Source organism: Rhineura floridana, chromosome 17, assembly GCF_030035675.1.
Source record: "Rhineura floridana isolate rRhiFlo1 chromosome 17, rRhiFlo1.hap2, whole genome shotgun sequence".
Taxonomy (NCBI): Eukaryota; Metazoa; Chordata; class Lepidosauria; order Squamata; family Rhineuridae; genus Rhineura; species Rhineura floridana.
The window spans coordinates 25,669,308-25,692,863 of NC_084496.1; the positions used below are offsets into that span (position 1 = coordinate 25,669,308).

The window sequence follows — 23,556 nt, forward strand, 5'->3', positions numbered from 1 at the left end:
GTGCAGGGTAGTGCCTAAAGAGGACCTGTGGCCCTCCAAATGTTGTTGAACTGCAGCTCCCACCGTCGTTGACCATTGGCCATGCTGGCTGAGGTTGATGAGAGTTGTGAGTCCAGCATGATCCGGAGGACCACAGGTTCCCCAATGGTCCAAGCCCTGGTTATCATCTTCATGCCCTGTACATAGGCTTCCCAGAGATATTTAGCAGGCTGGTGGTGGGAACACAGAGCTCGGCTAGATAACCATTGTTCTAATCCAGCAGAACCATTCTGGGAAGGGCCATAGCTCAGTGGTGGAGCAACATCTGGAAGGCAGGCCAGGGTTGGAGGAGGCTGATGTAGATGGCAGGGCCATGGAGCAAATTCTCAAGCCGACTTTAGCCGTTGTCTTGAGCAGTGCTCGATAAGTGGCAGCAATGGGCATGACACATGTCTGTGACCTTTGTGCCTGATCAGGACATACGCAAATGCATAGCGAGGCGAAGGAAAAAGCAGCCAAAATGGAAGGTCTACGGTGTAAGTGGTGTCCACTTGGCTAACGTGGGCTCTGTGTGATCTGAGCGTCTGGTTACGTCAGAGGAGCAAAGCTGTCTTTCTCTGTCGCTTCCATGCTTCTTTCCGTTTCATTTTCTGACTCACCAAATGCTTTCCCAATACAAACAAAACTATCCAGCCAAATAAAGCCACACCGTGCATTAAATAATATTGCTATAAATTGTCCGCTGCTCATTCCAAAATCTTGCTCATTTTGATGAGCTGCGTGGACGGTTACGGATCATCTTGTACTTTTTACATGAAAGAGTGTTTTGCCTGGCTGTTTAATAGGATGTGACCTAAGGTTACGTGGCAGTGCCATACATTTCATGCTAAAGAGAACTAGTGTGGTATAGTGGTTAGAGTAATGGTCTCAGATACAGGGGAACCTGTGGCAGAACTGAGGTGGCCAGCAACAGCACTTAAACAGCAGACCGAGCAGGCACCCAGCTCACCTGGTCATAGTCTTTCCAACTATAGGGAGATGAACGCAGTTCTGTTTAAATCAGGTGTGGGGAACCTTTGGCCCTCCACATGTTGCTGAGCTACAACTCCCATCATCCCTGGCCATTGGTTGTGCTTGCTGGGGCTGATGGGGGTTGTAGTTGTAACATCTGGAAAGCCAAAGGTTCCCCACACCTGGTTTAAATTATGATCATTGTTTCTGTCTTTGCATGCATGCATGTACTTTAGCCTGTGCAGTTTTTTGTCCAAATCTGTGTCTTTTATCTTTTTTGGTGATGCATTTCCTCTTTTTTTTTTTTTGGCGGCGGGCAAGCTGCTACCCTAAACCGACCTACACGCAAAGCCCGTCTTTTAATCAATTGAGCTCTGCATCAACGTATTCCTGGGGGAGCTATCCTAAAATCAGTGAGCGTTCGGAGAGCTCCAGCACTTTATATCGTCGGACTTTTTTGTATTACAAAACAAGATAGATTTGTTGGCTTTATGCTGCCTCCAGGGTAATGAATGTCCGACACTGGGGAATGCAAGCAGGGAGAGTGCTGTTGTTCAGAGATGTTGGGCTACATAGGCCATGGGTCTGATCCAGCTGGATTCTTCTGATGTTCTTATGCCATGTTTCTTTTATTATCTTTCATGTAACTGAATGATATGTATTCAGAAACATAGGAAGCTGCCTTATATTGAGTCAGGCCATTGTTCCATCTAGCTCAGTATTGTCTACACTGACTGGCAGCAGCTGTCCAGGATTTCAGGCAGGGATCTCTTACGGCCCTTTCTTGGAGTTGCCAGGGATTGAACTGGAACCTTCTCCATGCAAGGCAGCTGCTCTGTCACTGAGCTGCGGCCCTTCCCCAAGGGATATGCAACACATTTGATCGAAGCCTGAACCAAACCAGGTCTATTTGGACGGATCCATGCTTTGGCCAAATCAGGTTGAGACAGCCCCAGATCGCCCCGCGTTGGGTCAGCCCACCCAGAGTGATCCGGAGGTGCCAGAAGGCAAGGGCAGTGGGCAACGGAGGAGAAGGAGAGGGAGGCAGCCTCTGCAAAGAGCAACACAGGGCTGTTTCCAAGAGAGCTTCCAAACCACTCCACACTGTGCTTTGGCTGTCCGTGCCTTTTCCCAGCGGGGGAACACACACACGCAACAAAACTGAGCAAGACCGAGCCCTCCGCTCACCAGCTTTGAAGGCTTTGATGTGTATACTTTGAAAATCTAAGAATGTAACTCAGTGCAACAGATGGGGTCTGAAGTGGGACGTTTTTGTTTTGTTGGACATTTGTGATCAGAATATCCAGCAGGGTGATATATGAATATATATATATATATTCATGGCACAAGGTAAATCATCGCTGGCGGGGGATGGTTTTGCTATTTTAGAACAAGACCTTTAAGCGGTTGATATATAATATGTTCCCACGCTTCTGTGTAATTTGAAAAGTGTTTTTTCCTCAGCAACAAATGGGTAATTTTGATTTTATGTTACTGAGATGTAGGTTTTTGTATATTTTTCACTAGTTCCTTGAGGAATTTAGCATGTCTTTTTAGATCGCTTTTTAAAAATGTGTTTTTAAATTTATATATTTGTTTGTAATGTTTGTAATTGTTGTAAACCGCCCAGAGAGCTTGAGCTATGGGGCGGGATACAAATGCAATAAATAAATAAATACATCAGGCATTATAAAGTATATTTTGTTTCAAAGTGTTTTCAAGCACCCGCTTATTACATATGCACACACACGCACACATACATAGTTATTTCTGTACCCCTCTTCACTGAAATAACACCAGAACTGTTTGCAATATAAACAGAGGAAGCAGTCTTGTACTGAGACAGACCATTGGTCCATTTAGCTCAGTATTGTCTGCACTGACAGGCAGTGACTCCCCAGGGTTTCAGACCAGAATCATTTCCTATCTGGAGATGCCAGGGATTGAATCTGGGACTTTCTGCGTGCAAAGCAGATGCTCTGAACTATAGCCATTCCCCTTATTACATAGTTTTATTGCACTAATTCTTGCCCTTCCTCCAGAGAGCACAAGGGTGGTTTTGTTTTCACAACATCCCCGTGAGGTAAGTTAAACTGAAAGAGAGGAACTGGCCTAGAGTCACCTGGAGTGCTCCAGTGGCCAAGCAGGGATTTGAACTCAGATCTCCTCAGTCCTAATCTGACTCTCTAACCCAGGGGTGCCTTCCAAGATGCTGTTGGACTACCTCTCCCGTCATCCCTGACCATTGGCCGTGCTGGCTGGGGCTGATGGGAGTTGGAGTCCAACAGCATTTGGAGGGGACCACGTTGACAAGCCTTGCTCTAACCACTACATCACACATTCTCCTGTGGAGCCTTCCCTCTTGAGTCCAGCATAAGGTTTAGGAGCTTAAAGTTGGAGTGGAAACCATTCAGAGGCTGAAGGGGGTGACCTGACCATAACAATGAGAGACAGAGAGGGAGAGATAATTTTAGCAGGGGCAAAAATGAGCAAAAAGAAGAACTGGAACCAAGAAAAGGATGCTTGTTGAGATAACAGCTCCGTACTGACCGAAATAACACATAACATACAAACAGGGCTTGTTAGACAAGCAGAGTCATTATCAGCTGGCAGCCGCTGTGAAGGCAAAGAACAGCTTCTCAGCGAAGCCTGTTGGAGAAGCCGATTGTGTTAAATGAAATACTAAATCTTGGGCGTATGAAATGGTTGGCTCTGACACCTACCGGCTGGGACCCGAGGGAGAGCAGTCAGGACACAATAGCTGCCTCCCGTTTATCCTCCCGGCTGCTGGGAACGCTCCCTCTTGGCCCAATTTACTCCTGGGGGGGCTATACTGCCTTGCGGATCACAGTTTTCCCATGAATGTTGTAATCAGCGATTCCAGTTTAGCTGGGCCATAAGCGACAGCTGGAGACAATGCATTTGTGTCACTTGTGGTCCAAAGTTGTTGGGTTTCATCTCAGGTTTAGTTGGGGATACTCCGCATCGGGAGGCTGGAAATGAGGGCGCCGGGGCAGGTTGTCCTGATCACACCCCCTTTTCAGGAGTTTGCATGGGCGGGATTATTGGTCTGTTGGGAACACAGGAAAGAGCCTTCTTGGTGGCTGCCCCCAGGCGCTGGAACTCCCTTCCTAGGGAGGTTATACTAGTCCCCTCCCTGATGTCCTTCTGTCAGCAGGTGAAGACTTTCATGTTCTGACAGGCTTTTGGGAACTGACTGCAAGAACTATTAATTAGGGTGATGTTTTTACTGATTTGTATTTTGTGTGTTTTTAATCACTTTTTTTAATGGTTTTAATTTTATAGTTTAATTACATTTTAATTATAACTTCTGTATGTGCTATTTATATGTATTTAACTGTATTTGTTTTATATTTTGTAAGCTGCCTAAGTGGGATATGCTTAAATGGTGGGATATCAATATCAACAACAACAATAATAATAAAGACAAATAACTAGGTGTTAGAACAAATTAAACCAGAACTATCACTAGAAGCTAAAATGATGAAACTGAGGTTATCGTACTTTGGACACATCATGAGAAGACCTGATTCACTAGAAAAGACAATAATGCCGGGGAAAACAGAAGGGAGTAGAAAAAGAGGAAGGCCAAACAAGAGATGGGTTGATTCCATAAAGGAAGCCACAGACCTGAACTTGCAAGATCTGAACAGGGTGGTTCACGACAGATGCTGTTGGAGGTCACTGATTCATAGGGTCGTCATAAGTCATAATCGACTTGAAGGCATATAACAGCAAATATGTATCCTATTTTTTCAGATAATTAAAAAGAGATGAGGGCTCTTCCCCTTAGGCTTACAAACTATAAAGACAAGGCCAACAAGGGGAATGGTGTAAGGAAGAGACCATGGAAGGTCATCCCTTTGCCAGGGCCGGAAATAAAGTGGTGAGCTGTGTGAACAGCCATTTCTATCCAGCTGGGCCCAGGCTGGTCTTGCTTTGCTGGTGGTTGTGCTTACAGAGAGGTGCTGCAACTGACTCAGTGGCCCTTAGCCAGCGGTGGAGGACAGAGATCACCCTCCTCACCCAAAGAGAGCAAAAAAAAGGGGGATCAAGGGGTTGGAACAACTCCCCTATGAGGAAAGGTTACAACAACATTTAGGAAAATGGTAAGTAATTGGGGTGGCATGATAGAGATGTATACAAGTTCAGGGTCCTGGCTTTGGTGTACAAAGCCCTACACAGCTTGGGACCAGGATACCTGAAAGATCATCTTAGCCCTTATATATCCAGTCGATCACTGTGCTCTGCAGGTGAGGGGCCTCCTGCATGTACCATCTTATTGGGAGGTCCATTTCGCACATCAGAGAAAATGGACCTTTAGTGTCTTTGGCATTCCCTCCCCTCAAATATTAGAAAGTGCTGCCTCTGTTCTCTTTTCAGCGCCTGCTGAAGACCATCCTCTTTCAACAAGCCTTTTAAATAGAGGCCTTATCCCAGTCTGCGTCTGTGTTGGAATTGCTTTTTAAGATGTTTTTAAAGCTGTTTTTTTTTTTTTAAAGATGTTTTTAAGATGTTTTGTTTTAATGTTTTTAAAGATGTTTTGTTTTAATGTATTTTGTTTTTAAGATGTTTCAGAGTGGTTTTTAGTGGTTTTGTTTGCTGCCCTGGGCTCCTTCTGGGAGGAAGGGCAGGTTATTAAAGAGAAAGAAAGAAAGAAAGAAAGAAAGAAAGAAAGAAAGAAAGAAAGAAAGAAAGAAAGAAAGAAAGAAAGAAAGAAAGAAAGAAAGAATGGTGTGTGGATTAAGGCTTATATTCAAACTAGCGCCAAGCCCTCGTTCCGTTAACCCAAGGATTTATGCTTCCACAACAGAATTCCCCCCTTTCTCCATGCACCCCCTAAACTTGGTCTGCAGGTTCCCCCAAACCCTCTTGAGCAGAGCTGGGGAGGGTGCAGGACATGTGCATGAAAAGGGAAGGGGGAGAGTTTTGTTACACAAGTGTAAATCCTTGCACTAGCAAAATAAGGGCATCGGAGACTGCCTAATGATTTTTTCTCCCTCTCTCATCATAACACTAGAAACTAGGGCCAGGCCCATCCAACGAAGTTGAATGTTGGAAGATTCAGGATAAACAAAAGGAGTTACTTCTTTACAAACATGTAGTTAAACCAAGGAATGGTGCACCAGCTTTAGCTGGTAAAAGATGCTTTGTGCCACAGATGCTACTTGAGCTAAACAACGTAGAACATGTTGACTGTGTCCAGACATCAGATGTCAGGATAAACCATGGTTTATTTTGACAAGTACAAGCCTAGCAGTTTCCATGAGCTAGCGCACTCCCCCCCTTCTCTAGCACAGCCGTAAGGAGGAGTATGGAAACTTTCACTCCTGTTTTTGAGTAACAGCAACTTGTGGTGTTATCTGAACTCAGCAAACTGGTTAATCTTAACAATGGTTTGTCTGGTACAAGCCAACTTATGGTTTGTGAAGCTGGCTTGTTTCAACAAACTATAGTAAAAATTAGCCATATTTTACAGTTTAGACACAATGCTGAACTGTTGTTAATTGACATCAGAAGTAAAAGCCTCCAGTTTCCTCCTTGCATCCCCATTGCTGGATAGGGGAGCTGGAAAGATTGGTCAAGGCCTTCTTCATCTTGTTACAAAATTCTCTGCTTAGAATTGGACTGGCATCTCCTACTTGTGGCATGCATTTTACTTCTAAGATATTCCCTCCGCCCAGAAGGCCACCTTCCTGCTACATGAAAGTACCTAGAGATTTCTTATGTTTATAAGGCTCATGCTAACTGTAAAGCAAGGGAGACTGATTGGGTGCTCCAGTCACGTTTTTCACATACGTCATGAGAAAATTGACTACAGATACTGAACTGATTCTGTCAGCCAAAGCGGTCAATTGTTGTTGTGGCACAGAGCTATACATGCTTGCAAAGTTTATTTATCAGTTCTGGGGGGAATGGAGGGCAAGGGAAAAGAACACCTGAGTTTATATGTTGTGCAAATAGAAACTCTGTTTAGGAAACCATAAATCGTTACTCCAGGAGAAGATGGTCCATTATCGTTTGCAAACACTTTTCCTCTTAGCTGTAGCCGAAACGCCAGGTGGCCTGATACGAGGTGCTGATGGAAGTAACTCCCTGTTTGCATAAGTATTGAGGCATAAACAGAAAAGGCGTGAGGGTGTGGGGAGAAAGGGGGATGTGAAACCAGACCTTCATGACTCCAACCTTGAGCTCAGTTTTTAGCAGAGCTGCATGCGATAACATGGTCACTTGATCAACAATGCTTTAGTTCAGGGGTTGCCAACATAGCACCTGTGGGCACCATTGTGCCCACCAGTACCTCTTATGGCACCCACAAAAGGTCTCCGTTAAAAGGCAGTTGATTGGGGGGAGGTGGAATCCTTAATTGCTGTGGACAACCCTGATTTTCAGACAGAAGTTGAGCATGTGGATTTGGAGACATTGCTCTCTCTCTTTCCTCTCTCCCCGCCATCTCTGCTTTAACAAGAAAGAAAGGTATAGTCCGTTCCTAATGATTCAGGTTGCAATATTATGCACGCTTACCTGGAAGTAAGTGCCAGGGAACACAGTGGGATATACATTGTGAGTTTCCATGAACAGGCTTGTGTTGTAAGAGAATGAACATGAGAAGAGACCTGCTGGGTCAGGCCAGTGGCCCATCTAGTCCAGCATCCTGTTCTCGCAGTGGCTGGCCAGATGCCTCAATAGGAAGCCCGCAAGCAGGGCCTGGGTGCAACAGGACTATCCCCACCTGAAATTCCCGGTAACTGGCATTCATTTCGCAACTCCTGTCTGAGATAAATGGTTTTGTTTGGGACTCTGCTGCCCAAGATCACAGGTGGGCTTGAACCATCTGGCCATCTCAGGTGGTCATATGTACAGCCCAATGACTTGTTGTAGCTTTGAGAGAGAGGCTTGAAATGGGAAGAATTGTGTTGGCCAAAGCTATTACGGGCCCTGTAAAGCAGAGATGTGGCCCTCCCAGATGTTGCTGGGGTTCTAACTTCCACCAGCCCTAACCCTTGGCCATGTTGGCTGAGGCTGATGGGAGTTGGAGTCCAGCACATCTGGAGCGACCAGAATCTGGAGTTTTCTCAGGGAATTGCAGGAATCTCTCCTGGACTGTGGCTCAACTTTATGCTTCAGTTATTTGTGTGTGTGTGGGGGGGCACAACCTTTGGCCAGGATCCAAAACACCATTTAATTAATTAATGGATTGATTGATTGATTTATGTCCTGCCCTTCCTCCCAGAAGGAGCCCAGGATGGCAGACAAAAACACTAAAAACACTCTAATACATCTTAAAAACAAAAGACTTTAAAGCATACTAAAACAGAACATCTTTAAAAACATACTAAAACAAAACATTTTTAAAAAAAAACAACTTTAGAAATGTCTTAAAAAATAATTCCAGCACAGATGCAGACAGGGATAAGGTCTCTACTTAAAAGGCTTGTTGAGAGTCTTCTGTGGGTGCCCAAAAGATAACAGAGATAGTGCCTGTCTAATATTTAAGGGAAGGGAATTCGAAAGTGTCGCTGCTGCAACACTAAAGGTCTGCTTCCTCTGTTGTGCAAAATGAACCTCCTGATAAGATGGTGTCTACGGTGGCCCTCACCTGCAGAACACAGTGATCAACTGGGTATATAAGGGGTAAGACGATCTTTCGTGTATCCTGGACCCAAGCTCATTATTATTCAGGGCATGTGTCTAGACTTTTTAGAATTTTCAAAAGTACTTCCCAACTTGTTATAATCCGTATAACCACCCTGCAAAGTAAGACAGTACTATTATCCCCATTTTGCAGACAGTGGAAGCTGAGGCTTGTGTAAGACCATCTCACAAGTTCATGGCTAAGGTGAGATTCAAATGGGGAATTTTGTAAACCGTACATTTATGTCCAGCCACTGCAGCACACTAATCGTGCTGCTAGTTCTGTGGACCTGGGGGAGGGGGGGCTTTGCTTAGCACAACCTCTCCTTGCCCAATATGCCTTGGAGAGCAGAGAGCGGTCAGTGAGACAGGATAACAGGAATGCTTCATTTTCCCCCTTTCCTTTCCTTGCAGCTTCACAGAAGCTATGAAGAGTCAGCCCAAACTGAAGGTCCTGGATTGTCTTTTCGGCTACTATGCCAGTGTGGCCATCATGGCAATAGGCACAGTCTTTGTCACCTCCAGCTTCCTAGCACTTGGCTTTGTTGGGACTTTCTTGGGTAAGGTTTATGCCGACATTGTATTATGCGATGCAAGGATCATGCTAGATTGGGTGTTGTGTAAGGATGGATGAATCTGCCTGTTTCAGTTTCCCTCTGTTACTCATTTTTCCAATTTCCATTCCATGTATGCATGTCTTCTTTTAAAAGGCCGCCCAAAAATTTCCATGCACATTTCCCCTAATACATGCATTTTTGCACACATTTTTGCCTAGTGTATACATTATTTCAAGCATTTCTCCCCAAATAGAATGCATTTTTGTACATTATTTTCACTTGCATGTAAACATTTTTCTGGGGTATACATTCTTGCAAGCAGTTTTCCCCAAACAGAATTCATTTTGAATGCGATTCTCACTTGCATACACAATTTTATCACCTCCCCCCCTAAATGGATTTTTGTACATTATTTTCACTTGCATACACAATTATGCAATTAGCCAGCATTTTGGTATGCATCCTTTGGTTGGAGGTCTGTACCACAAAATAATTTGGAGAAGGGAGAATTTCTTTTTTTTTTTTACAATAATTTTTATTCAAATTTTCATAAAACATAGAAAACAAAATCATAAAACATTCAAAGACAAAAAACAAAACAAAACAAAAATGATTAAACAAAAAAAAAATAAAATGTTGACTTCCCATTTGTCACATATCAAATCAGTTATAGGTCTACAATATATAACAATCCTGTCTCTTAAATCATATTATAAAATCACTTTCCTCCAGTAGTTATCTTAATTAATCATCAAATCTCATAAACATTACTTTATTCTTTCCACAAAAAGTCAAAGAGAGGTTTCAATTCTTTAAGAAATATATCTATCAATTTTTCTCCAAATAAACATGTCAATTAATCCATCTCGTTAATAATTATAATAATCTTATTGTCATAATCATAGTCCAAATAAACATTTCGATTAATCCATCTCATCAGAATCTGTTAGGTCCAATAATTTCAATAGCCATTATTCCATTATCCCTATTAGTTCCATCTTCCATCTTCAATAGTCCTGTTAAGTCCAGTAATTTCAGTGTCCAATCTTCCATTATCAGTATTCCATAATAATCTTGCTGTTGTAGCCATAGTCATATAATAAGAGTCTGATGGGAATTTCCTCTATCCCAAATATTTTCTTGCCATCCATTCTGAATAAGTTGCTGAAACATTGTTGTAAATTCATATCTGTGTTCTTCTTTTTTAGAAAATGCACTGGCTCATATCTTAAGAGTTTTTCCATTGTCACATGACTGCAGTTAATTCCATAGATTTTCTCTATATCAAGCTCCATCACATCATTCCAGTCCAGAAGATTATCCAAGCCATTGATAACTTTATCTCTAATATCTTCATTAATTTCTTCAGAGATAACGTTAAATTCCAAACAGTAGATTTTATTTCTAAAATCCATAAACTCCAGATCTTTTTCCAATTCCACATTTGTTCCAATCTCCAGGGCTTGTATCTTCCCTTTATTTTTTCTTTTCTCATCTCTGATCTCATTCTCCTCTCTCACAGGGTCCCCTATTTCTTTAAACTCCTGCGTCATTTTGCTCAGTTCAATTTTCAGCTCCTTACTACCCTGTCGCAGGGTTTGTTTCGTTATCTCAATCTCATCCATTATTTTCTGAAACATAATTACTTCCAGATTCTCAGCCACTTTCTTGATTGCCATTTTTAAAACCACGAAAACAAAGCAAAACAAAAATAAAGAAGAACCACTTCTTATTTCAGCAACAATTGGGTTAATATTCCAGGCTTGATGACATCACAGTATAAACAGAGCAACCTGCCTTATCTCTCTGTGTTCAAGAATGCAAAATAAATTTAGTTCCCAGCATCAAAACAGTTAGTGGCGTCGTGAAGAAGCAGATTCGTCAAAATAAAATAGACCAAAAAGAGAATAGTCCCAGACAATATAATATTCCTCGGAATAGAAATCAGGAATAGAAATCCCTCTTCTGTTTATTATCTTTAGAATGCACTTCCAGGACAGCTTTTTGCGACAGAAACAGAGATAAGCTGTTAATTTCGTGAATAACAGAGAAGAGCTATATCTCACCCAGAAGTTGTCCAAAGCCGATCAATCTGACAAATCTCCTTTTGCTGCAACAATTTAAACCAAGTAAAAAAAATAATAGAAAGAAGGGTGCTTGCCTGTTAGTCCGTTCTCTCTTTCAAGAAAAGATAAACGTATCGCTTAAGCAGATAGAGCTTGTTAGGAAGTCCGTCCGGCATTGTTGGCTGGACCTTATCTCATAAATTAATGAAATCCAGTCCTCCCAACAAAAACAGGCTTTGAGGTTGATCTCTACGTTTCTCCCTGCCCGGGAGAAATTTCATCAGTCAAAAAAAAAAAAATGTTCTGACTGATTTATATCTGAATAAGCTTCTTTTGAGGCGGGAGCCCGTCCCAAAAGCAGGCACAAGCGAAGTCACCCTTCCCGGAAGTCGTCGAGAAGGGAGAATTTCAAAGAAGACTTGTGTTTCGGTTCACCTATCGGTTTGGGATGTACGGATTTGGAAAATTTGCATTAAAATGTAAACTGAATGAATTTCAGAATGAATGAATGAATGACAAGATCAGCCTCACAAGACCTTCTCTCGGTCCCACCGGTTAAAACAGCTAGGCTGGTGCGGACCAGAGAGAGGGCCTTCTCGGTCGTGGCCCCCACCCTCTGGAATTCCCTTCCTTTTGATCTCCGACATGCTCCCTCCCTGATGGGTTTTCGCCAAGCCTTAAAAACATGGCTATTCAGGCGGGCCTATGGGATTGGGGAGGATTCATTTTATAAGGTTTTAAATAGAAATTGGTTTTAAATGGATTATGATTGTGTTTGCTTGTATATTATATTGTATTATGTACTGCTCTCTATTATTGTAAGTCGCCTAGAGTGTCCACTAACCTGGACACTTAATATTCTTATTATTCTTCATCTCTAGTGTCAGGCCCCAACAGACTTTAGACAGTCAATTTCGTGGTCTGGGAGGTAAGATGAGGGTGCAGCTGGCTGTCCATCCAAAGTATTAGAAGCAGGTTTCTAGTCCAAAGAAGACAGGAGTCAAAGCCCAAGTCAGCAATCAGGAAAATGAAGGCGGAGCTTAGACAGAGTCCTCACATCAGAGGCAAGTTGCTTAGATTCCAGAGCAAAGCCCTGGGTCTAAGACTTTATATAGCCTGGTGCGCAGGGATTGGCCCTTTGCAGGGTCAGGTGACAGAACACTCAGGCAGGCTGGTACTGCAGCCTAGATGGCGCCACCAAGTGGAGTCTGCCAGACTTGTAGTCGAAAAACTGGTGATGCCAGACGCTAAAGGATACCCTGCTTGATGGGAGCCCTGTTGTCAGGATACCCCCCCACCAGTTTCTTAAGTGACTCAGCCCTTAATCCAGAGGCCACATCAAAACAAAGTGCAAAGGAATCCTCTACCTGTAATCTAGATGAGTTTGAGCACTCTGTGGGTGGAACAACTCGTTTACAGGAAAACCACACGGCTTGTTGTTTTGTCCCATGTAGAGTTTGTTGCTGTTATCTTATTGACTTAATTTATAATCCACTTTTCAATGCAGTGGTTCTCAAGGTGAGGAACAACAGTAAGGGTGTGGGGGGTGAGTGGGGGGGGGGAGAGAGATGAAAAATAAACACTATAAATAGTGAACCAGCCAATCAGCAAAGATAAGCGGAACTGATGCGGTAGTCAAGAAAACCAAAATTCAGCCAACTTCATGTTTTGCTGGATGGGAGCGATAAGGCTGGAAGAATCAGTGGGGTGGATGGAGGTGCTTCCGTTGACCACTGATCCCCACCCGACCCCCATAACCTGACTATTTTGAGTTGTTTTTACCCAGTTAGGCTTCTAGACTGGAAGCGAATGAAAGTGAGGAATAAGGAGCTTAGTGATGGCTGCATTTGCAGAAGAAAAAAGCAGCCCAGGTGGGATTAAGCAACCCTTCCTTCCACTGACTGGGCCTTCTCTACAAAAGCCCCTGTTGTCATCCTCAGGGCTGCCCACCGCTGCAGAGAGGTGATGGCTCAGGGAAGGGGTGGTCGGTCGGTTCTGGTTGCCCAGGAAGGAGGGCAAGGTGAGACGAAAGTCAGCACTTTTGAAAGAGATCTAAGTGCGGGTTCAGGACTACGGAGAGGGCTCCTGCAGCTGAGGCCAAATATCCGCCAACTTAAAATGGAAATGGACTGCCTTCCCAACGTATGGCGACCCTATGAATAGGGTTTTCATGGTAAGCAGTATTCAGAGGGGGTTTACCATTGCCTTCCTCTGAGGCTGAGAGGCAGTGACTGGCCCAAGGTCACCCAGTGAGCTTCATGGCTGTGTGGGGATTCGAACCCTGGTCTCCTGGGTCGTAATCCAACACTCTAACCGCTATGCCACACCGGCTCTCAATGTTATTAAAACAGCACACAAAAGACATTAGGAGAAATTGCATACAAAAATGTGTTTAGAAAATGTTGAAGAATATTGCTAGATTAATATATGCTAATTCACACAAGGGTGAGGGTTAGTTTGAATCTAGGGGGGGGAGTTGTACTTGGATCCCATTGGATGCCATGTGAAAAGTTTGAGAAAAAAATGAAATGGACCGCCTTCAAGTGATCCCGACTTATGGCAACCCTATGAATAGGGTTTTCATGGTAAGCGGTATTCAGAGGTGGTTTACCATTGCCTCCCTCTGAGGCGGAGAGGCAGTGACTGGCCCAAGGTCACCCAGTGAGCTTCTTGGATGGGTTTAAAAGAGGATTAGACAAACTGATGGAGGAAAAAGCTATCAGCAGCTACTAGCCATTATGGCTATGCTATGTCTCTGCAGTTGCTGGAAACCTCAGGAGGGGAGTGTGCTCTTGCACTCAGGTCCTGCTTGCGGGTTTCCCATGGGCAACTGGTTGGACACTGTGAGAACAGGATGTTGGACTAGATGGGCCATTGGCCTCATCCAGCAGGCTGTTCTTGTGTTCTTACCCTCAGCAAGGTCCTGGAGCAACTGGCTGAGTTTAATAGCAGGGCTAGGTAGTCACTGGCCACATTCACACTGTACATTCCAACATTATTCCATTTTGAACAGTCATTGTTTTCCCCAAAGAACCCTGGGAAGTGTAGTTTGCGAAGGGTGCTATGAGTTGTTAGGAGACCCCTATTCCCCAGGGTCAAAAAACAGGAGGGAAGCCCAGTTTTTTCCCAGTCCCCCCCCCCCCGGATTTATTCCAGGCCTTCACATCTGTAACTGAGATTGAAGAAGAGGAAGCTGGCAGCCAGTGCCCTCCCCTAGACTGAATGCAATTAAAAAGGCAGGCAGGCAGGTGGGGGCTAGCTGAGGGCAGACTGAGGTTGATTGGGGCAGTGCCCCACTTGTCCTGATGGACCAGCCTCCCCTGCTCTGAGGCATCTCTCCCTCCCTCCTCCCCACAACTTTATGCCTCAACTGTGGGTGACTGCCCCCCTCTTCCAAAACTCCATACCATTCTCTATTGTTGCAGACCCTCTGAAACGAAACCCTTGTGAAACCCATTTGATTATCATCATTTTCTATTTCACTTTCTCTCTTCCTTCCCCTCTCCCACCCGCCACTTTCCTGGTCATCCCCTTTACTATCAATGTTCAGATTGTAAGCTTCTTGAGGCAGAGCCCTGTCCTTTTGGAAGAGGGATTGCTTACATAGTTCGGTAAAGGGCTGTGTACAGTCGTGATGGTTCTGTGCTGATAAGGACAGAAATGGAGGCTGGTTCTCTTATTTAATCCGTCATCCGGCAAACAGCTCAAATCATGATGGGGGGTTTGCATTCATTTTAATACACAAAGGCGGATGTGGAAAAACAGAGGAGAGGGAAATCACCTGTATGCCCCCCCATGTCTTGAGAGCCTGTAGTTGCTGGATGAAAAATGGGGCCACTGCTCTCTCAAAGAGCATAGCGGGGTCTTTGGCTTGTTTGCGGAAGGTCTGATTCATCTCAGCCGAGATGATTTATTTGGGTGTCATTTCCGCTGACACGCAAAACAGGTGAGTCAGGATGAGCAGAAGGTGTGACCTCCCCTGCTAGAGTGTCATCTCCTCTTGGGGCTTTCTTGCCGTGACACATTGAAGATGCTCATAAGCCTTTGCAGAAGGCGGCAAGGTGGGGAGAGTCATGTTCTTCCACCCACATGACAGCTGAGGTGCAGGACGTGTGAGAGGTGTAGCTGGAATGGGAACGGGGAAAGGTGTCCCACCAACCGTCATTCTGGGGCAAGCAATGAAGCATGTGCAGAATCAGGCAGAAGAAAAGAGAGCTGGGAGATGTTTAGGAACAGAGGAAGCTGCTGTATCTGACCATTGGTCCATCGACCTCAGTGTTGTCTACACTGACTGGCAGTTGCTCCCTGGAGTTGTAAACAGAGGACATTCCCGGTCGTACATGGAGATGCCAGGGATTGAACCTGAGACCTCAGATGCTCTCTACCACTGAGCTGCAGCCCTTCCCCAAAGGACTAGTAACGTAGGAATCTACCTTATACCAAGTTAGACCATCTAGCTCAGTATTGGTCCATTGAGCTCAGTATTGTCTGCACTGACTGCCAGCGTCTCTCCAAGGTTTCAGGCAGGGACTCTTTCCCAGCTCTGTCTGGAAATACTGAGGATTGAACCTGGGGTCCTCTGCATGCAAAGCAGATGCTCAACCACGGAGCTGCGGCCCGTTTAAAAGATATTTAAAACCCTAACCAATATGTCCTAAAAGCCATCCAAAGGGCAGTGGGTTTTTTTCTTTTTTGCAGGCACCCTCTGTTTTATTATTATTATTATTATTATTATTATTATTATTATTATTATTATTATTATTATTAATAATAATAATAATAATAATAATAATAATAATAATAATAATAATAATAATAATAATAATAATAATAATTACATTTGTATACCGCCCCATAGCCGAAGCTCTCTGGGCGGTTTACAACAATTGAAAACATTAAAAACAAATATACAAATATACAAATTTAAAAACACATTTTTTAAAAAAACAATTTAAATTCCTGTTTAAATTCCTATGATTAAAGAGGGGCTGCAGAATGGGCTGGAGTGGGTGGGGAGCAGTTCCAGGCATGGGTCTGATGGTGCCTCTGAAGCTTTGTCCAGGGGATAGACACTCATGCTCTAGAATGCTCCTTCACTCTCATGCTCAAGAAGCCTCGTTCCTCTAGCAGCAGCACAGACCAAAAATGGCAGGCAGTGGAAAAGATGGTACAGGTTTGGGTGGATTGAGGGCATTTCCTCCATGAATTTGTTTAATCCTGGGATGGTTAACCTGTAGATAGAGATGGAAAGATCTGTCAATTTAGATTCTCTGTTTCTCATTTTTCCAATCTTAAGTTCACTTCTCCACATTTCTGCAGCAATTTGCTTAAAAAAAAAAATCCTTGTGAAAATTCTTCAGCATTTGAGTGTGAATTTCTTCTAATAAACACTTTTTTGTATGCACTTTTGACTAATGTACACATTTTTGCAAGCAATTTATCCTCGTATCATGCATTTTTGTATGTTGGTTTCACCAATATATTCACTTTGTGCACACTGTCCCCTAATATATGCATTTTTGCAAGCATTGCCTGCCTGGAGAACTGCATCGCAAAATTCGGATAAGTGTGAATTTTGAAAGATGGCTGTGTTTCAGTTCTCATATTGTTTCGGAAAGTGCAAATTTGGTAAATTCAGCTCCAAATGTGAACTGAACCGAAGTCCTCTTCCATGTTTATGCTGTGGTCATCATCCCTGCTATCTGTGGTTAATGAGTCAAACAACATCTGGAGGGCTGGTCTAATCCCTTTTTCAAGCCATCAAAACTACAGGCCTCGGATATCTTTTCGTTTGGCTGGGGCATGAAGCGGGGTTGCCCTTTGTTGCCCCTGCTTTTTGCCCTGGCCATGGAACCTTTGGCTCTGGCTGTCAAGAACGATTGGAATATTAAAGGTTTTATGATTGAAGGTCAGAGCCACTTGATAAATATGTTTGTGGATGATGCGGCTTTCACGTCTGTACAAGAGGTCTGTACAAGAGCAAATTGAATCAATATGGGGCTATGTTGGGAGTTTTGGTTAATTAAACTAAGTCTGCACTGGTGCCCATTATGTTAGTAGGGCAGTGAACCCGCTCCAGGTTTTAGTCCAAATTTTCAAGGAGCACTTTGGACAGCTCCTTGAAAGTTTGGACTAAAACCTGGAGCGGATTCCACTGCCCCACTGACATGTAGCCACCACCGCTGATAGCTATTTCAAAAAATAGTTTCGAGTTCTGTTCCTCTCCTCAGGAAGAGTAAACCAAAGCCCTGTTCACACATTACACAGACGTAGAGCACTGCCGTGCTGAAGCAGGAGCGGGGGGAGGTGTTTTACGCACCACCGCCCTGGCCAGTGACCTGCTCGCACAAAGTCCTCACATGCAGGCAGCTTGCTAGTGTATTGATTGAGGTTCCTTTGCAGACAACCACACTCAATGCCCAGCTGGTGGAGGTAGGAGATTTCATGTGGGGGCGGCGGCGGAGGTAAAAAGCACCATCCTTTTCCCACCCAGAAAGGCTCTACCTACTCGGGATTAACGAGTTCTCAACAGACTTTGGGACGATGCAGCTGCAGAAGCTGCACAAGCATCTGTGATAATGGCTAGAACAAGGCCAGCCAATATGGCCGCCCCCCTGTTGTTATGGAAATCTAGCTCCCATCACCTCTGACCACTGGCCATGCCGGCTGGGGCTGGTGGGAAGTGAAGTCCAACAACATCTGAAGGGCACCACGTTGGCTACCCCGGGCTAGAAGAAGGCTGTTTTCTAATGAGGCAATTAGAGTGCTCTCTTGTGCTCTCTCTTTTAAATAATAGGATTAAATCACTCAGCAAGTGTTGGGCATTTGGGGGCCCTTAAATGTAGGCTAAGGGGATGGAGTGGCACAATAGTGAATCACTCTTACTAAACAACTTCTCTGTGCCCTCCCAATTCCCTTCACTGTAGGGGCAGTTCAGGCCTCTTATTTTTCAACAGTTGGGTGTCTTCACTTTGACCTCATGTGGGCCCATTTTCTTTCTTGAGTGCTGACTAATTTTTATTTTTTATTTGCGAGCAATTCAGTAGGGCAGCTCACCAGCCTATTATTCCCTATTGTTCCTCCACAATTGAGTCCATTGTGACCTGGCCTGGCACTCCCTGGAATCCTAGTTTGGAACGCCTCGTTTTCACAGAGCTGCTTGCCCTATTTTCTATCATTCTTCCCAGCTAATGTGTGCCTTGAAGGAGGTAATAAGGTTTTCATAGTGAAGGAGAAGGGGAGAACTTGTTTATGAATCCATCCATCTCAGCTCTATATTATTAGTATTACTCCTGCTGTCAAAAAAAATGAAATAAAAGGGAACTGACCAAGATTTCATGGTGCTGTGACTTGCGCAAATGGGGCCTCACACAGTTTGCTTGCAAACTTATTAGAGAGGTCAAAAATCAGCTAAGACTCAGCGGTAGAGAAGAAGGATCTGTTAATTTTGGCTCTTAAATTCAGTTCTCCACATTTCTACAACAACAGCAAATCTTCATGAGAATGTTTCAGTAATTTAGTGCAAATTTCTCTTAACACACACATTTTTTGTGCTGTGTTTTACACATTTTGCAAGCAATTTCTCTAATATAATGCATTGTTGTATGTTGTTTTCACAAATGTATACATTTTTATACTGGAAAATTTGGCCCTAAACACTAGTATAAATGGCAGACTGTACTTTTTCATCATGCGCCTTGTCTTACCCGTCACACCCCAGCCCTCCTTCCCTGCTTCCTCTTAACTTTCCGAGTAATGAAGAATTTGACAATCTCAACAGCTTGCTGCCTTTCAGGGTGTACAAACCATACATTTAAAGCACATTTCCCCCCAAAGAATCCTGGGAGCTGTAGTTTGTGAGGGGTACTGGGAAATGTAGCTCTGTGAGGGGGTCAACTACAATTCCCAGGATTCTTGGTGTGTGTGCTTTAAATCCTGTGTAGGGAACTTTTGGCCTGCCAGATGTTACTAAAGTACAGCTCCAATCCTCCCTGGCCATTGGCCATGCTTGCTAGGGCTGATGGAAGTTGTAGTTCAGCAACATCTGGAGGGCCAAAGGTTCCCTACGCCTGTTTTAAATGTGTGGTATGTATGCAGGGCTTGCAACTTTTTTAATGTGAAGGTATTAGGCTCCCCTTGCATTCCCCCGCCCTAATAAACCAAAAACAGCTGCCTGCAGCTTTTTGAAAGAAGAAAGCAAAGCAACTTGGCTTCTCCATATGCCCACTTCCCCCATCGCCATCACCGCCAGTCATGCTTTCTTCCTTTCTTTTATTTTCCCTTGCCTATCTAACTTAAAAACAACAGCTAGCATTATGTTGAGGAATGCAGCAGAGACAAGAGATGCAGATTTTACAATTCATCGAGGGGAAACCAGCCCTTCTCTGTAGCGTGCACGTACACTGAGTGGGCCAGAGATGGTAATAGTACAGGCAGGAATAGAGCAATTTTCTTGCAGCAGAGTAGGATAATGATACCTCTGTTGAGAGCAAAATGTCATCGGATACGTTGGGCTGCATGTGGTTCAGGCTGTAGCAATCAACAAGTTTGGTGCCAGTGAATCTATAAGACCCAGAAGGTTTTTGTTGGGTCTCCCTACTCCCCTCCTCCACAAGAGAAATAGGAATAAACTATGCAGTCTGCCCCCCCTCTCCCTCCTCACATCCCAGCCATTCCTCAGACTTAATGACAGGATGAGTTTGGACCTGAGAGAGTTTGATCACATCCACACCATGCATTTAAAGCACATGACTTCCTCCAAAGACTTCTGGGAACTGTAGTTTGTTAAGGGTGCTGGGAACTGTAGCTCTGTGAGGAGTAAACTACGGTTCCCAGGATCCCTTGGGGGAAGCTGTGATGGATAAAGTGGTACACATGTGTTTTAAATGTATGGTATGGATGTGACCAGTAGTTGTTGTTTTTTAAAGCCACAATCCATTTCGAGCAAGGCTTAGACCCTTTTAAACTGGTGTCCAGCTCAAGGGATTCCCCCCCACACTCAGTAGGCAACCTTCCCTTCCAGTTCTCTCAATCCCAATTTTACACACGCACGCGCACACACACACACACACACACACACACACTCACTCACACACTCACACAACTTTTCAGAAGGGAAAAAGGGTAACCAGTTTCAGAGAGGGATTGCTGCTCGTGACAGAAGAGGCCTTATCTGGTTCTCCTTCCCTGGACCCATGAAGCATTGTTTTCCCGTGGGGAACATGGGATTGTAGGTTCCTCTTGCCTCCCAAACTGAGTAGGGAGCCGGAGGAGACACATATCTCACGCTCCCCAAGTACTCAGGCGCCATTTTGTATTTGCAGGCGTGGGACTGTGGTACTCTCTCTTCAGTTCAGGAGGTGGGGAGATGACAAATCCCATGTTCCCTAGCAGAAAATGACCCTCCTGAACATCACATCTAATTAAGAAGGCAGCAGTGACAGACTGCAAACATGTTGGGTTATGGTCATATAATAAGGGCAAACAGCCCTGTCAAAGAAAGAGTCCTCAGAGGGGAGAGGTTTACCCCACCCTTTTGTACTACAACGCTGCAAACCAAGGTGGGGGGCTGCTCCTCACTCTTAGCCCTTCTCTCCTGACATCTTTCCATCCCTTCCTTCCATCACCTTCGTCCTTCCTAACCTTCTGCTTCCCCTCCCCGGCTATGTCTCTCATTGCCATGGTATCTGCCGGATTCCCCAAGGTCCCAATGCCGATAGGTCAGGAGCGGGGAGCCTTTTACAGCTTGAGGGGCTGCATTCCCTTCCAGGGAGCCCTCTGAGGGCTGCACGCCAGTGGTGGGTGGGGCAAGAAGCAAAGTGGGTGGAGCAACAAATGTGAATTCCCTCACACGTCCCTCTTCCCTCTGACGTGGCAAGCAGGAAGCATTATCAGAGTTCAAAGGCACGTTCCAGAGAGGCAGAAACATTCCAGGAGGGTGCAAAGCAGAGGAAGTGGAGGGGGGTGGCTTGGAGAGAAGGGGGTGGCCAGGGAGGGGGGTGGCCAAGGGAGAGTGTCTTCAGGAGGGGAGAGTGTTCTTGCACTCGGGTCCTGCTTGCAGGCTTCCCCCAGGCACTTGGTTGGCCACTGTGAGAACAGGATGCTGGACTAGATGGGCCACTGGCCTGATCCAGCAGGCTCTTCTTATGTTCTTATGAGAGTACCAAGAGCCAAACTGAGAGGCCTGGAGGTCTGCATTTGGCCCCTGGGCCTAAGGTTCCCCGTCCCTGCCCCTGACAATACATCTACCCACCAGCATCACTGTGAGCTTCTGTTGCTGGCCTCCAGCGCATTGTGTCTGTATTTCAGGGGCCCTGCAACCACACGCGGGCCCTGTCACCTGCCTGACCTTTCAGAGCACTGGCGCCAGGCCCAGGTTCAAAGCATCGGCCTTTCTGTCATCAGCCACTTGGACTGTCTCCAATGATAAAGTGGGGTAAAAAAGTTACACCCTTCTCAATGAAGACAGGCTGCAGGAATGTTCGTGAACTATCTCCCAGGAGCTGCTGTACAGAGGAGTTCAGCAATCTCAAGTGCTTTGGATGCAAAATGTGCTTATAGAAATTCTGGCCCTGGGGTGAGTCACGTAAAATGCGATCCAGTTCGTTCCCCCCCCCCACTGCTCCTTTGCTCTGTGAAGTTGACACTTCTGTGCAGAGCTGTGCAGCAAGCCTTAATTGACATGAGCAAAGCGTTTCGGGATTGTGGGCTGAAAAGCACTGCTGAGAGAACAAAGTGCTATAATTTATTAGCATTACTACCTGGGTCAGATCTGCAATTTCCTCAGCCTTACACCGTGCCAGAAACCCATTTGAATTTCCAAGAATGAATGGCCCTTGTCCGATTCCAAACACACACACACCCCAGCCGGTTGCTATAGGCAGCTAAGTGGACTAATCACATAGCAGAAAAGTTTTACCCATTGGAACAATTACTTTCTGTTGCCTGGCAATCAGAGCTTCGGCCTGCTGAGTCATGCTTCGATGGGCTGCATTGCCGTTGTGTGTTGCCGCTGAAATGCCGCAAGAGCCACCGAAACACTTGTTTGAAGTGCCATTTTGTACTATGCTCTGAAACTCTAACACTTAAAAAAAGAACATGATGCTGTACAGATGCTAACTAAATAATCATGCAGTGCAAATGCGGCTTATGGAGCCTCAAGACTATAAAGCCAAAAATGCAGTGAGACTGTTCTGCTATTCTGAGCATATGCAGCACCACAGATTGTGATAATGTTGCACAAGAGTGAGATTAATGATGAAACCACTCTTATCTGCATAAACCTGCCATTAACTTTGTTGTTATGTGCCTTCAAGTCGATTACGATCAAACAAATAATAACCAGATTATTTCCTTTGATGCCTCTTGCTGGGAAGCTGTTCAGGATGTACTCACAAAGAGATAGATAGATAGATATTAATTCTCAGCCAGGAATGTTTTACAGTTCAATCTCAAGGTATTTGCTCATGCTTTTTACGCTTCCTCTTTATGTCTGGGATCCTCTAGCACAGCCTTCCTCAACCTGCTGCCGTCCAGGTATTTTGGACTACAACTTTCATCTGTTGGAGCTGATGGGAGTTGCAGTCCAAAACTACTGGAGGGCACCAGGTTGGGGAAGGTTGTTTTAGTCTTTAAAACCAGAGTCACTCAACAGCATAAATTATAGAACAGAAGTCAGTGTTACTGATCCAGAAGTAGAATTCCCAAGAATCTACCAGTGAGCTGCACTCGCCTTTTTTTTTGCCAAGCTTCAGGCTGTATAATCAATTCAATATATTGGAGACCAGAGCTTGGAAAAGTTACTCTTTTAAGCTACAACTCCCATCAGCCCCAGCCAGCATGGCAACTGTTCAAAAAAGTAACTTTTCCAAGCTCTGTTGGAGACACATGTTACAATTTGATTCCATGTGCATTTGAAGCCTTCTCCAAGCATTCTGAAGAGGACTTGAAACACACATGAAACCTCCATGTTCAGAGGTGTGCCTTTGAATTGCTGTTGCTGAGGGAGGAGCAACAGTGGGGAAGGCCTGCTTGCGGATTCCCGAGAGCAATCTTCCCCAACCTGATTTTCTCCAGAAGTTGTTGGACTCCAACTCCCATCATTCTTCAACATTGGCCATGCTGGTTGGGCCCGATGGCAGTTGTAGGCCAAAATATCTGGAGGGAACTACCAGGCCCAGTGCCAGCAGGTGGCCAGGTTGGGCATTGGCCAAGGGGTCCTGCCGCTAGACAAGGGCCCCTGCGGCTGAGAGAGTGGAGCTCCCACTCCAGAATCTCCACCAGCATCA

At 44.8% G+C, this 23,556-nt stretch overlaps 1 protein-coding gene across 7 annotated transcripts in view; it reads left to right on the top strand.

Annotated features, from left to right (window-relative positions):
• The window catches only part of PEMT (phosphatidylethanolamine N-methyltransferase), a 98,726-nt gene that overhangs the window by 50,324 nt on the left and 24,846 nt on the right, over positions 1 to 23,556 (top strand). For all 7 annotated transcript variants that reach the window (XM_061599755.1, XM_061599758.1, XM_061599754.1 and 4 more), the window contains one exon: positions 9,061 to 9,206. In XM_061599755.1, coding sequence (XP_061455739.1) covers positions 9,061 to 9,206 — 146 coding nt within the window. The remainder of the gene's footprint in view (positions 1 to 9,060; positions 9,207 to 23,556) is intronic.